The 16,262-nt window shown below is 37.2% G+C and overlaps 1 protein-coding gene across 1 annotated transcript; it reads right to left on the reverse strand.

The window, feature by feature from the left end:
• Positions 1-8,210: 8,210 nt before the first annotated feature.
• Positions 8,211-15,815, reverse strand: snai3 (snail family zinc finger 3). The gene is made up of 3 exons (XM_079867963.1): positions 15,554-15,815; positions 12,009-12,467; positions 8,211-8,565 (listed from the first exon to the last, which is right to left on the reverse strand). Exons 1-3 carry the CDS (start codon positions 15,630-15,632, stop codon positions 8,384-8,386), a joined length of 720 nt encoding a protein of 239 aa, XP_079724089.1. The 5' UTR covers positions 15,633-15,815; the 3' UTR covers positions 8,211-8,383.
• Positions 15,816-16,262: the final 447 nt, after the last annotated feature.

Here is a 16,262-nt window from a genome sequence, read left to right on the forward strand (position 1 = left end):
GAGTATGGAGGAGTGTGAAGGAGTGTGATGGAGTATGGAGGAGTGTGAAGGAGTGTGATGGAGTATGGAGGAGTATGGAGGAGTGTGAAGGAGTGTGAAGGAGTGTGATGGAGTATGGAGGAGTGTGAAGGAGTGTGATGGAGTATGGAGGAGTGTGATGGAGTGTGATGGAGTATGGAGGAGTATGGAGGAGTGTGAAGGAGTGTGAAGGAGTGTGATGGAGTGTGAAGGAGTGTGAAGGAGTATGAAGGAGTGTGAAGGAGTGTGATGGAGTATGGAGGAGTGTGAAGGAGTGTGATGGAGTGTGAAGGAGTGTGAAGGAGTGTGATGGAGTGTGAAGGAGTGTGATGGAGTATGGAGGAGTATGGAGGAGTGTGAAGGAGTGTGAAGGAGTGTGATGGAGTGTGAAGGAGTGTGAAGGAGTATGAAGGAGTGTGAAGGAGTGTGATGGAGTGTGAAGGAGTGTGATGGAGTGTGAAGGAGTGTGATGGAGTGTGAAGGAGTGTGATGGAGTGTGATGGAGTGTGATGGAGTATGGAGGAGTATGGAGGAGTGTGAAGGAGTGTGAAGGAGTGTGATGGAGTGTGGAGGAGTGTGAAGGAGTGTGAAGGAGTGTGATGGAGTGTGAAGGAGTGTGATGGAGTGTGAAGGAGTGTGAAGGAGTGTGATGGAGTGTGATGGAGTATGGAGGAGTATGGAGGAGTGTGAAGGAGTGTGAAGGAGTGTGATGGAGTGTGGAGGAGTGTGGAGGAGTGTGAAGGAGTGTGATGGAGTGTGATGGAGTGTGATGGAGTATGGAGGAGTGTGATGGAGTGTGAAGGAGTGTGATGGAGTGTGAAGGAGTGTGAAGGAGTGTGATGGAGTGTGAAGGAGTGTGATGGAGTGTGAAGGAGTGTGATGGAGTGTGATGGAGTATGGAGGAGTATGGAGGAGTGTGAAGGAGTGTGAAGGAGTGTGATGGAGTGTGGAGGAGTGTGAAGGAGTGTGAAGGAGTGTGATGGAGTGTGATGGAGTGTGAAGGAGTGTGATGGAGTGTGAAGGAGTGTGATGGAGTGTGATGGAGTGTGAAGGAGTGTGATGGAGTGTGAAGGAGTGTGATGGAGTGTGATGGAGTGTGAAGGAGTGTGAAGGAGTGTGAAGGAGTGTGATGGAGTGTGAAGGAGTGTGATGGAGTGTGAAGGAGTGTGAATGAGTGTGATGGAGTGTGGAGGAGTGTGAAGGAGTGTGAAGGAGTGTGATGGAGTGTGAAGGAGTGTGATGGAGTGTGAAGGAGTGTGAAGGAGTGTGATGGAGTGTGATGGAGTATGGAGGAGTATGGAGGAGTGTGAAGGAGTGTGAAGGAGTGTGATGGAGTGTGGAGGAGTGTGGAGGAGTGTGAAGGAGTGTGATGGAGTGTGATGGAGTGTGATGGAGTATGGAGGAGTGTGATGGAGTGTGAAGGAGTGTGATGGAGTGTGAAGGAGTGTGAAGGAGTGTGATGGAGTGTGAAGGAGTGTGATGGAGTGTGATGGAGTATGGAGGAGTATGGAGGAGTGTGAAGGAGTGTGAAGGAGTGTGATGGAGTGTGGAGGAGTGTGAAGGAGTGTGAAGGAGTGTGATGGAGTGTGAAGGAGTGTGATGGAGTGTGGAGGAGTGTGAAGGAGTGTGAAGGAGTGTGATGGAGTGTGAAGGAGTGTGATGGAGTGTGAAGGAGTGTGATGGAGTGTGAAGGAGTGTGATGGAGTGTGATGGAGTGTGATGGAGTGTGGAAGGAGTGTGAAGGAGTGTAAAGGAATGTGGAGGTAGTGGAAGAAGTGTGAAGGAGTATGAAGGAATATGGAAGGAGCGTGAAGGAGTGTGATGGAGTATGGAAGGAGTATGATGGAGTATGATGGAGTATGGAAGGGGTGTGAAGGAGTGTGATGGAGTATGGAAGGAGTATGATGGAGTATGATGGAATATGGAAGGAGTGTCAAGGAGTGTGATGGAGTATGAAGGAGTATGGAAGGAATGTGGAAGGAGTGGAAGGAGTGTGCAGACACCAGTGGAAACGGAGATGCTGACTCATTAGGTTAGTTGGAAACTCTCTGGATTCCAGAGGCAAGCGGGAATAGAAGCCGTCCTGCTTGGCGTATTCTTCATCTGGTCAGAAATAGTGCCTCACGATCTATTTTGGCACGTCTGAAGCAGTTTAGGGCCGAGCCCATGCCTCCCTCACCCTAACTACAGCGTATTTATAGACTTTTGTGGAGTCACAGTGGTTATAGTTAGGAGAAACGTCATGGAGCATGTAGTGACAGGATCAGGCCTTCAGTTTATCCAGCTCTTTCTCAACCAGAGATTCAGCTACTATTCAATTCAACTTTATTTCCAGACTTTGCCACACTTTGCCTAGGGTTTGACAACAGCACAATAATAGCATTCTGTGAATTATCCAGCCGACAAATACGTTTATACATCAAATTTATCATTAAAGTCATAAAGGTTTTTACTCTTGAAATACAAAAAAGATTACTTGCACTGCTCCATCTCGGGTTTTTATATATAATCCTCATACAATCATTGTAGGCAACCTGAAGCTTGTATGCTCACGTTTTTAAGCAGTATAAAAAGAAGTACAGTATGCTTTAAAAAGGGTTATCTTAACCTGACAAATTAAACTTTCTCACCATCATATTAGCTTGGGCATATAACATTCGGCGCTGCCTACATATCGTCATCAACACACATTTCATCATTAATGATATGCCCCAAATATTTTGTATTAGTACTTGCTCTGACAGATACAAATCTGGAAAATTAAGGTCTTTATCCCCTTTTGTTCTACATATCATGGCAACACTCTTTACATCATATGTAATCCCATACTCAGAGCATACATTTAGCAGCTGTTGAAAGCCAGCACTACTTGGAGAAAAAATGACAGGATCGTCAGCATACATAAGACTGAATAAGATATTACCCAGCATGCACCCAGTCTTACAGTCACTTAATTGTTCGGACAATTCATTCATATAAACATTAAAAAGCGCTGGTGAAAGTAGAGCACACTGAAGCAGCATTGCTTTAGCAGACAGTAGGATCGGTGGACTGAGGCTGAGGAATGAGACGGATGTAAATTTAGCGTTGGAGGTGAAGGATTGGTCATGCCGGCTCCAGTGCGGATAAACGAACACATTCCAGTGTGTGTCTGCTGTGTCATGACTATGGTAAAACACTAGAGAGACGTGCAGACGGAGACAGACCTTAATATGGGTGCTTCAATCCATCATAGTTTCAGCTTTATTGCCAATATTTTGAAAGTACTATTTGCTTTATTGAGTAAAGTGAAATAGAATTCTGCAGGGGAAAAGTGTTGTTGTTTTAATCAGTGATCAGACAAACTCTAAATTTCTTTTAGATGAGAGAAAAGAGACCTACAAAACACATGTAAGGACAACAACCGACAAAAGACAAGTGAAACACTGGGGTATATATAGGAAAACAAGACGCTAACAAGAGGCTAACAAGACACAGGTGTGGGTAATCAATAACAAGGGTAACTATAGAAACAAAGGCTGTGTCTGAAATCGTCCTCTACACTCTTAAATAGGGCACAGCCATTCGCAGTGGTGTCCGAAACCATAGTGGACGATATCGAGTGCTCTCATTCAATCCCATAATGCACTACAACCAATGTACACTCAACGGCTAGAGAATACCCATAATGCACTGTGAGAGTCGCACACTGAATGAATTCCCGCGTCTGACCAGAAGATGGCGCTGCATCTGAAAAATCATCATCATCTGACGACTGCTGGTCCAATGTGGGTACAGCGTAATATCATACAGGTATACATGCCTTTTTATTGATTATTATTTTTTTTTTACAGTTTCCATTATAGAGTTCAAGATAAATCCTTTAATTTCTACTGGAGCTGCCAGTTTGCTCAGTTTCAAATGATTATCAAACAGCACAAACTATGTAAAAGCGGCAACCCTTATGCAAGGCACTATGAAATCCCTTTATTTTTTTCAAAATTCATTTTTTCCTATTTATTTTTTCTGGATTCTGTTTTTCATTTTGTTTTTTTACTCCATTTGAATAGTTATATTACATTTTACTAATTAAAAAGCATTATTGAAATCATGTAACTTATTCAATTGAACAATTTATTAAAAGTTTAACAAAAATGAAATTTAGGGCTTAATGAAATAATTTTTTTCCCTCAAATTCGGTTTTAATTTTACCAAATTTTGTGCTTTCTGTTTTAAAGGTCCCGTTCTTCGTGATCCCATGTTTCAACCTTTAGTTAGTGTGTAATGTTGTTGTTAGAGTATAAATAATATCTGTAAAATTATAAAGCTCAAAGTTCAATGCCAAGCGAGATATTTTTTATTTAACAGAAGTCGACTACATCGAACGGCCCGTTTGGACTACATCCCTCAACTTCCTTCTTTAATGACGTCACTAGAACAGTTTTTTGACTCACCTCCGCCCACAGGAATGCTCCCTCAACTCTACCGAAATTCGTTATGTACTTGCGCACTTCTTATAACTTACTGTGTTTACTCAGCTCTTACGGTGATTTTCTGGAGTAAAACTGACGCTTCATCTTTTGTGTGATGTACAATAAACTTTATTAAACTCATCAGTATATGTTTGATCATCATTCACACAGCAGACTTGTAGGCTATTAATAAATAATGGATGCATACAAGCAGATGACAAATACGTTATAATAACCGTAATAAAACTACTAAACTATACCTGTTTCATCTCTATACAGCACTCTGACTCTGTAGGCATTATTGTCCGACTCGAAATGAACACATTACTGAGAGTTTCTGATATTATCATCATTCGTGAGATGAAATTGTCCTGAGAGACTGAGCTTGAGCTTGTGAAGCTCCGCCCCCTGGGTCGTCCAGTAGCAGCTTATTTGCATTTAAAGGGCACACACTAAAACAGCGCGTTTTTCTGAGCCCCAAAAAATGACAATTTGAACATGCTGTAAAAAATGATCTGTTGGGTATTTTGTGCTGAAACTTCACATACACACTCTGGGGACATCAGAGACTTATTTTACATCTTGTGAAAAGGGGCATAATACGGGACCTTTAAGTCATCTGAATTCCATTTTAATTGTTTAATTAAATTTTAATAATCAAAAAGCATGCCCAATTAATTAAATTCACAAAAAGATCAATTTTTCTTTTTTTAAAGGGGTGGTTGATTATGATTTGACTTTTATAACTTTAGTTAGTGTGTAGTGTTGCTGTTTGAGCATAAACAACATCTGCAAAGTTACAACGTTCAAAGTTCAAAGCAAAGGGAGATATTTACTTTTACAGAAATCACTTTTTAAGGACTACAACAAACGGCTGGTAGAGACTACAATGAGCTTCTTCCCGGGTTAGTGACATCACTAACACTATAATTTACATAAACCCCGCCCCCGGGAACAAGATTTATAGACTATCATGACAGAATATGCTAATCAATGACTAGAAGATAACTACACATAAGCTACATAAATTCATCAACTAACCATTCAGAAATGTCCTGTTGCTTCTACATGTTGTCACTTCTTCTTGAGTCTCTCCATCATTGTCTGACTCCGGTTTGAACATAAACATTGACATTTCCAGTGCATGTCTGTGTGAGGTAAAAGGACAGGAGCTCTTGAAGCTCCGCCCCCCTGTGCAGGGAGCAGCAGCTCATTTGCATTTAAAGGGACACACAAAAACGGTGCGTTTTTGCTCACCTTCAAAAAGTGACCATTTTAACATGCTATATAAAAATATCTGTGGGGTATTTTGAGCTGAAACTTAACATACACACTCTGGGGACATCAGAGACTTATTTTACATCTTGTGAAAAGGGCATTATACCACCCCTTTAAAATGTTTTTTTTATTTCCATGAAATGTTTTTATTTTTATTTTTTTTATTCTGTGCTGTGTATTTTTTTGATAATCAAATTAAGGCATAAAACATTGATAACATTTATATTTTAATCATATTGAATTAAACAAACTTTTTTGTCAAAAAAAGCTAAATTCTATGGTACAACAGTAGCCTAATATTAGTAGCCTAGTCACAATATTTCTTTTTCGGTTTATAATTCACAGACACTAGTCTATATGGCGATTTGATTTAAGTATACTGACATGCTTTTTATTTATTCTGTCCATGTTTTCTGTTTCCTCGTTTTCATTCACACCTTCAATATTAGTGGAGTAATGTAGGGAATAGTGAATGAGGGTATAGGGGGGGATTTCGAACACAGCCAGAGATCCATGGTGCTGTTACGGCCCGCAGATGACCTCCATACACCTGCCAATAAACAGATATATATATATATATATATATATACACACACAAGGATTTTTTCCATGCACAATTACAAATGGGAAACATTGTAGGTTTTATTTAGCCTCGAAGAATTCTCCTCTCCTCAGCTGCCCTCAATATAGACATATTAATTAATACAGTGCGAGCTGGGAAGTAGGATTGTTTGGCATGTGAAGTCAAAAGTTCAACAATCATACACTCTGGGTTGAGCCTGTTGGGTCATTTTTTGGGGTTATTTTTTCCATCCTTGGGTCATTTTTGTGTTATCCAGTGTGAAACGGAGAGGACAAAATCCTATCGATTCCCAACTTTCGGTGTTTCTTGGCTAATGGTTTTGGCCGTAGTGCTATTAGTGTGTCTGTTGGCAGGTGAAAAAATAAGCGAAATATGGTCAAATTTGGTCCTAAAAGTAAGTTTTTAACTTTTAAAAAGCTGTATAAGCTGTATAACTGTCGAGTTATCATTCTTTCCTGTACTTTTCTCACTTACACACATTGTTTTTACTCTTGCCTATATTTTTGTCCATTTACAGATGTTCTTGCTTATTATAAATGTTCACCTTTCGATTGTTAATATTTCCTGTGTTGTTACTCTCTGTGGCTTGTGCAAACCATGTGTAAATTCATAAGTCGACAGCATTGCTGAGTATTTCCTCCTTAAAACTGCAGTGAACCAAAGACAGTCTCAAAAACACGCTTTGAAATCGCTGGTGTTTCTGACGTCACAAACTACCTTGTAACCAATCAGATCAACGTGTGATCGTCAACCAGTGGATCTCTGAGCTGAGTGAGTGTGTGGAGGCGGGGCTCATTTGCATATTTATAGAACCACACATAAATGAGGCAAGGGTGTCGAGTTACATTCAAGATATTTTAAAGGGTACATAACATGCACAGTTTCACCTAATCTCATGTTAATCTTGAGTACCTATAGAGTAGTAGTGCATCCTTAATATCTCAAAAAAGTGTTTAGTTTTATTAAATTTATAAAAGAAAAATACAGCTTTCCGATTCTCTCCGGAAAAAGCCGAGGTCCTGGAGGCGGAGCTATAGAGTCAAGCGGTAGTGCTTGATTTCCAGCAAAAGACAGAAATCTGATCCAGTTGTACTTACATGAATGGGGTCTTTTATCACTGGGACCACTCCACGTTTTAATAGCAAACGATTTGCAAATCCAGCGTCGACCTGAGCCTTGTTAATAAAACATTCGTCACTGAAATGGCCAGAACACACAACCGCACTTCCTACACTCCGTTGCTGCCCCGGAAAAACAAACGGCATCCACTGTTCCTGTAACACTGGGTTCTTTGGAAAGCTGGACACGGTAAGCTTTCCCTCACATCCAAAAACACACTTTTTTGGAGACATTCTTGAACAAATCCTATGCAGCGCTGCCGATGATTTCCTGTTGATGTGCGCGGTCTCGTTCTCCTCTGGGCGACGTGCGCGTGGGCGCGCTTTTCCGAGAGAAATGCTCATATAAGGAGCTCCACTCTTATCTACGTCATTAGATCCACGATAAAAAAAAACCCAGCCAAAACTTGTACCAACCCGGAAGTAAGATTTTCAGCACAGAAATTCTCCGTTATTCGTCCAAAATATTTTTTTAAAACTTTGCCCATGTTTAACATGAGAATCCATCTCTTTAACACTGTAAACAACTCTGAATACATGAAACACCATGGTACCCCCCCCTTTAAGGCATAAAGAATTATTTTTAAGGAAAAAACTTTCAAATATGTCATTTTGGTGATCAAATATGAGTTTTAAGGGATAAAATATTGACTACAGGGGGACTTTAACAAATTGTTTTTAACCCAGCATTTTTTAGTGTCGTGAGCAGGTAAAGAAGCACATGGCAGCTGTTATACTAAACAGGACACATATTATATTATTAGAAAAATATTATTTTATTGTTTGCTTAGAAATTTCTCCATTACAAAACCATAACCTGAAAATTCATCATTAGAACAACTAAAAAAATGTGCAAGGCCAAACTCACACAGCGTATTGTGCTTTATAGTTTGCATTCAGTGTATCAGTCAGTACAGCAGTTCTGCTGATCATCTCTAACTCGAGGAACAGCAGCCGGCCTCTTCGTGTTTGCTCAGGAGGGATATTCTGGAGAAGGTTTTGAAGCAGCTTCTGCACTGGTATTTCTTGATCTCGGAGTGTGTTTGTAGATGCGCTCGCAGGTTTGAGCGGTCAGCGAACGCACGACTGCAGTGAGGGCAGGTGAATGGCTTCTCACCTGGACACATTACATCATCACAGTTAGGTCTTATTTTACATACTTTTCTTTCTTTTTTTCAAAATTACAATGCATCATTTTCATTCTTCTGTTAGAAGTGGTTCACCTGAAATGAAAATGTTACTTACACTGTAGAAAATACACTTTACCTATAATGCATTATAAAGGAATTCATAATGTAGCCCGAGGTTATAAAGCATTTTATTTTATTTTTTCATTAAAAAAACCTGCACACTAAAGTTCAAATGCATTATAATATTTGCAGATTCCTTGTTGCATCTGAAATTGGTCTAAAGGTGTTACAATGAATAGATATAATGCATTGTAACTGTGATTATAATTCTTAATGAAACCATTTAATTGCAATATAAGGTGCACAATTTATGCATTAAAAGACTTTTATAATGTATTATATATAAAGGGTTTTATCAGACATTATTAGAGTATGTTTTATATGTGTGTGTGTGTGTGTGTGTGTGTGTGTGTGTGTGTGTTTGTGTTTCAAAATTACAATGCATCATTTTCATTCTGTTAGAAGTGGTTCACCTGAAATGAAAATGTTACTTAAACTGTAGAAAATACACTTATTTAAAGCCTTTATGTATTATGCATTATAAAGGTATTCATTATGTAGGCTATACTGCATTATTTTTTTAATAATGCATTACCATTTTATTGCATTATAAGGTGCACAATTAATGCACTAAAATACTTTTATAATGTATTATATATAAAAGGTTTATTAGACATTATTAGAGTATGTTTTTTTGCATTATGATATTAGCAGATTCCTTGTTGCATCTGAAATTGCTCTAAAGGTGTCACAATAAATAGATAAGTATTATAATGTATAACTATAACAATTATTCATCAGACCATCAATGCATTATAAGTTGCATAATTATAATGCATTAAAATACTTTTATAATGCATAGCATTTATTAGACATTATTGGGTATGTTTTACATTTCCCCTGTGCTGTCGTTTTCAAATCTCATTTGCGTTCACATATTTCAAACCTGATGTGAAGTGAAAACCAATGTCTTTTGCCATCAGATTATTATTTTTATTGTCAAAACAGAAATATCTAAAGACTCAACACAAGTGAGAACAAGATTAGAGACTGCGGAAGAGAAAACTGACTCAAGTTTTGGTGTTCAAAGACTCACTTTAGATTAATTTAGCTTTTGTGATCATTGTAGAGTTTGGTAGTATAGTCGAACTGTTTCCACCCACCTATGTTTATGCACATTTTGGGAATTCGCATTAAAAATAATGCTGGGTGGAAACTAGATGCACTCATGCGCTCTGTTGAGGTGGTTAAAGCTTTTATCCGATATGAAGACATGCAGATAAACTACGATGGAAACACATTTACAGAATTAATCTCTCGATGCGTAACAATAAACTCATGTGACTTTGCCTCAGCTGTGATTGGATAACTGGAGTAATCAGCGGACCAATGGCATCGCAGCATCTCTAATGTTGGTTTGGTGTTTCTGAAACGCCGGAGTCGAAGTGTGTGATCAGAATGATTTGGTTTAATTCCCTCCAGAAGCGTCTCACACACGAGTGTGTTCCTGAACACCAGCATCCGAACCAGAGAACATGACAGCGTTTACTGTGTTTCGTCTGACGCTCTGAGACACTCTCATTTATGATGGAGGGAAAAAAAAGAAAGATTACAGCAAATTACAGTTTTATTACTGATAATTTTGCGCCAGTTTTCCAGAAGGAGATGATTTTGTTCTCTTGAACACTTGTGATAGAAACGCTGCTTTATTCACAAATGTTTTATGCGATATTCCAATTTTACGCATAATTAAAGTTCGCAACTTTGGATGGAAACACAGCTATTCTCACACAAGCAGAAAATATGAAAAGAACACTCTTAAAAATAAAGGGGTTACACTTTATTAAGGTTTGATTATTGAAATAAGTACTGAGCAATATTAATTAACTACATGTACTTACGGTTTAGGGTTAGTTTCTTGTAATTACGCATAATTTACTGTTATTACTATAGTAAGTTCATGTAGTAATGTGTAATTACATTACAATTGCCACCAATAATGTTCTTTATTGGCATCAACGGCTCCATGAAGAAACTTTAACATCCGTGAAACCTTTCCATCGGACAAAAGATTGTTTATAGGGGGAAATGTTCTTTAGATTATAAAAATATTCTTCATACTAAGAAGAAAAAAAAGTTCTTTGCAAAAATCCCTTTTGAAACCTTTATTTTTAAGAATGAAGGGCGAGATGACAAATGTTTGAGTGACATATTCCTTCCAGAACAGTATTTCCCTCCACTGATGTATAATATTACAGATTTAACTTAACGTATCATTTATTTAAACTTGTATATACAAAGATATGCCTAGACAAATGGGGTGAAGATGTACATTTGTCTAGGCATATCTTTTTATATACAAGTTTATACTTTTTATATACATTGTTTTATTTGTGATAATAACGCAATGCAACCTGACAAATTGTCCAACATAATTTTGGTCCAGGCTTTCACACAAAGAAATTATGAACACATGCAAAACTAAGAGAGAACCAGTGAAATATTAATAACGGATACTAAGCTTTTTCCTGTCAGCTTTTTGTTTTTCCTTGCATATATAGATTTATTTTTGTATATTAAAATAAAATTAAAATATTGTGATTTTAACCCTCTGGGGTCGACAAACACACCGGCGCATTTTGCTGGATTTTTTTCACATAGCAGTAAAATAGACTCTGTCATTTATGGTCATGCATATACATATTGTGATTTTAACGGTAAAAAACTGTTAATTGGTTAACAGAAAGTGAAAAAACCTAAGTTGACATTCCCACAATTCCCTGCGTGACGCTTCACATTTGATGTATTTTTGTTGAAATAAGTGTTTCTTCATAGTTTTTCTAATCAGTTATGTACATTAGGGTTTCATGTTACATTTAATGTTGTTAATTAATGCTTATTGCGAATTTTAAATTTCGCGTGTTATCATGATGGTGTTTAGTGTGTGTGAATGACTGTGCAGCTTTAATATATTAGTATTAACTTTCTCAGTTTGTGGAAAAGTTGCTTGTGATGAGCTTTGATTCATCATGTGACTCATCACTGCTGTGACTGATGCTTGTCAGTGTATTACAATGGTATAAAACAGATATAAGTACTTCAATATATTGGTAAATTATCTTTTTTTACTGTAAATTTAGGTTGCGTCTGTAAATTCTAAATAAAATGTTGCTACCGTATTTTTTACTGTAAATTTCTGGCAACCACAGCTGGCAGTTTTTTACTGTAAATTTAACAAATTTTGTATTTTTTTTGTAGTTCTCCACTTTTCTCAAATAAAAATCACTGTGAAAATCCCCTTTCAGAACCTTTATTTTTAAGAGTGTGTGTTGAGAAAACGACAGCTTTCCCTCCACGAGTCTGATCGTACCTGTGTGTGTGCGAATGTGTCCCTGAAGCAGCCAGGGCCTGGAGAAGGCCTTCCCGCACAGCTTACACACACACGGCAGAGTGTGTGTGCGGATGTGCATCTTCAGCGCGCCCAGACTCACGTACTCCTTCTCGCAGAACTTGCAGACGAAGAACCTCTGGCACTGCCTCTGGTCCGTCAGACTGGAGAAGCTCAGGAACGCTCTCTGGCAGTCGAAGCATCCATCACTGCCATCCTGAAGGACTCTTTGGGAAAGCGGGAACGAGCGTGGATCTGAAAGAGGACTGGACGTCACAGGGAAAGGGAAAGAGAGACCCAGAACCGGGTTCTGTGGAGGAACGTACATCCCTGAGCTGATCGGGTTCATCCGTAAAGTTGAGCTCAATCCCGAAGGACACAGAGTCTCGTGAGGATTCAGTGCTTTGAGTTTGGAGCTTGAAGATTCAATATGAATCACATCTGTGAAGATATAATGCACATGGTCAGATTGTTCTTATAACATAACCTGAGTCCATTGGTCAATATTTAAATAAATCTCTATAATTCCCAAATATTATTGGTAACACTTTACAATAAGGTTCATTAGTTAATGTATTTACTAACATCAACTAACAAGAGCAATACATTTGTTACAGTATTTATTAATCTTTGTTCATGTTAGTTCACAGTGCATTAACTAATGTTAACAAATACAATCTTTGATTTTAATAACTGATTGAAATTTTCATTAACTAAGATTAATAAATGCTGTAGAAGTGTTGTTCATTCTTAGTTAATGTTAACTAAGGTAGTTAACTAATGTTAACTAAAGAACGTTATTGTAAAGTGTCACCAGATTATTTTTCAATTAACCCTGGAGCCTGAAATAATAAAATGTGCCTTTAAACATGATTGATTTCCCATTATCCACCTTAGTTTTAACATAAGAGCAAGTGTAACTTGAATGTGCGAGGCTTCTGGTGTCATCCGCTTTTTCTTTATCGTAATCATGAACTCACTCTAAAAAATGCTCCCTGTAGTCAATAATCGTATCCCTTAAAACTCATCTTTAATCACCAAAATGACACATTTAAGTGTTTTTTCCTTAAATTCTTCATGCCTTAAAATATCTGGAATGTAACTCTACACCTCATTTTGTATATGTGGTTCTATGAATATGCAAATGAGCCCCGCCTCCACTCACTCACTCAGCTCAGAGATCCACTCGTTGATGATCACACGTTGATCTGATTGGTTACAAGGTAGTTTGTGACGTCAGAAACACCAGCGATTTCAAAGCGTGTTTTTGAGACTGTCTTTGGTTCACTGCAGTTTTAAGGAGGAAATACTCAGCAATGCTGTCGACTTATGAATTTACACATGGTTTGTATTAAAGCAGATTAAAAACACCACATAAACAACATTAAACGGTGGATTTTCACCACAGGGGGACTTTAAATAAAACATTTAAATCAACAGTTGAGATGAATATTTGACTCAAACATGTTCACCAACTGGCTGTGAAAATGGGTTCATGAATCTTTGCATTGGAAAAGTCTCTTCTGTGTGCGGTAATAAGGATCTTTGTAATGTGCAAACTGCTCCAGGTATTGTACTTTACTGCCATAGAATAGTTTACAGTCATAAAATGTTTAAAAGTGCAATTATTACTCTATTATTATTATTATTATTATTATTATTATTATTATTTTTCTCAAAAAAATGCTGGGTTGTTTCAACAATCAAATATATAGACAAACCCAAGTGTTGGGCAAAATGTGTTTTTTTTACATTTGAACTAATGGTAGTTTGTCCATTTTTGACCCAAACCATTTTCTGAGTGTGGTTTGTTGCACAAATAGTTTTACATTTACTCTTTTGACTCATTTTGTCATTCTTATAAGTCGTATAATGAACCAGAAGTCTCGCACGCTTACATCCGCATTGCAAAATAATTTGGAAATGTATCATTTAACACCATACATTTAACTTGCATATGAACACAATAGGCCTGGGAAAATGTACATCTTAACCCTCATATTTGTTTGCTTTATTTGTGATATTAATGCAGTGAAAAATACCAAATTGTGCAGCTGCCATTCAAAGAAATTATAAACACATGCAAAAACAAGAGAGAACCAACAAATATATTAATAACAAATTATGCTGTAGTCAATGCTTTTTCCTGTGAGATTATTGTTTTCCTATGCATTTTTTTAGCATTTTAAAATAGAACTTAAAACTAGATTGCCTTTTTGTGACAGATAAACACGGATACGTTTTTGTTCTTTTCTCATATTTGTAATTTTTCTCCTGTGGCAAAATTAATTTTTATGGTGACAAAAAATAACAACGTAACAAGGTTCCATTAGTTAATGTTAGTTAACACATTAACTAAAATTAACCAACAATGAGCAATTCATTAGTTAGGCCTACTGATTTAAATGTTAGTTAATGACAATACAACTGTTGATTGTTAGTTCATGTCAGCTCAGGTCTAATAAATAATATTAACAGATACAAATTTTGATTTTAATAATGTATTAGTAAATACTGAATTTAACATATGGTAAGATTATCAAATGTTTTAGTCGTTAAGTTCATGTTGCAGATAATTAATGTTAACAAATGAAACTTTATTCATTTTGTCAGAGAAGATCATCAGTGGAAGGAATAAAAACAGTAAGGGAACAAAATAATACTATAAAAATAAATGGCAAAGGCTTTGTTAAAACAAAATGCAAGTTATAGTTAGTTGAGCCGATGGGTTTCCCAAGCAGCCAAATACAGACTTTTGTCAAAAAATAGTAAAAATAACTCTCTCTTTAGTTACTATAAGGTTTATTCCTCTTTTTCTTATTTCTAATCTCTCTCTAAGATACTGTTGAATAATAGTTTGGTTCCTGCTCTAGTTTATCCCTCTTCAGCTCTTCTAACCCAGAGAATAAGAGTTCAACGAGCCGCTCTTTTGTCAGAGATTCTGCACCTGCTAAACTCATATCTTCATCCTTCTCTCATCACTATCTCCTCATCATGACAGATAAAACATATAGCTGATCATACAAGCATGTAGTGAATCTAGCTGACACATTTTAAACAGTGACAGGCTGTATATATCTCAAATCTTGTATAATTACCATGCATGCATTTTCAATTACATCATATTAACTGAAAGACTACTATAAGTAAATATTCATTTATAGATATTTTTGCACTAGTCACAATGAAGATTAGAACATCTGTGATATTGTCCACGCAAAACTGTAAGATTTGTACTAATTTGTACATTCAGAATTGTATTAAATCATAATAATTCAAAACTAGCCTACTATTTCATTTTTAAAATTAACCAAAAAAGTGAATTATATTATCCAATGTTGTTTCTGCGAAAAAATATTTTTGTTAAAAACCGTAATGTATGCAAACTCGAAAATGATATCATATAAATAATAATAACCCAGCTATTCAACTATGAAACAAACAAACAGTTCTGTTAGGTACAGAACAAACATCTTTAACAAGCCTGACAAATGTAGTATTTTAGTCCGAGTCTGAAAATAAGTTACCGTGTTTCTTTGAGTCCAGCACTCCATAGTCAGGCTTCTTGTTCGTGAGATGTTTCTTCACCAGGAAAGATCTTGGCATCGTATTTCGGGTCTTTAAAAGGAAACCAGGTTTGCCTTCTTGCCACGAGCACGAGCTTTAAGCGGGAGATGTTGAGTGTTGAATAAATAGCTGATGTTTAAAGGCTGTTTTTAGCGCCACATTCTCGAGTAAAGAAGAGAAGACAGAGTCAGGTGCAGATAGAGCTAGACGGACAACTGGATCAACCAATCAGAATGGAAGGACAAGTGTAAGTGGGCGGGGCCAAGTGTGTCGCGACATTCCGCAGCAAACAGGTGCACGCGCGCGATCAAAACAACACAACTTTGTTTTGATGAAACATCATCACATGTTCTTTTGTTTTTTTCCCCCTCACTCTCTTTTAGACAACTCGTTGAGGAAAAGATCGAAAGCAATAGCTTAGTTCAGACTTATACTTTAGACATAACGTTACATGATGTTCAATGCTTAAAATGTGGCGAATCATTTAATGTAGCCTATGAATAGGTAGGCCTAGAATAAAATAAATGATAATATTTTGCTTTATTGTATTGTTCTATCCCAACAACAGAAATGTCCCACTGAAACGTCTAAAATCTGCTTGAAATGTAAAGGTTAAAAAAAGAATAGTTAATTAGTTAAATCTGACAGCTTATGTTTGCTTAATGCATT

Source organism: Squalius cephalus (genome assembly GCF_949319135.1).
Source record: "Squalius cephalus genome assembly, chromosome: 3".
NCBI lineage: Eukaryota > Metazoa > Chordata > Actinopteri > Cypriniformes > Leuciscidae > Squalius > Squalius cephalus.

Bases quoted from the DNA above. Each gene is read 5' to 3' on its own strand.
- snai3 (XM_079867963.1), bottom strand. From the start codon at position 15,632: ATGCCAAGATCTTTCCTGGTGAAGAAACATCTCACGAACAAGAAGCCT. The intron at 12,468-15,553 runs GTAACTTATTTT...ATATCTTCACAG, and splicing joins GCTGGACTCAAAGAAACACG to ATGTGATTCATATTGAATCT. The intron at 8,566-12,008 runs GTACGATCAGAC...TAATGTGTCCAG, and splicing joins ACACATTCGCACACACACAG to GTGAGAAGCCATTCACCTGC.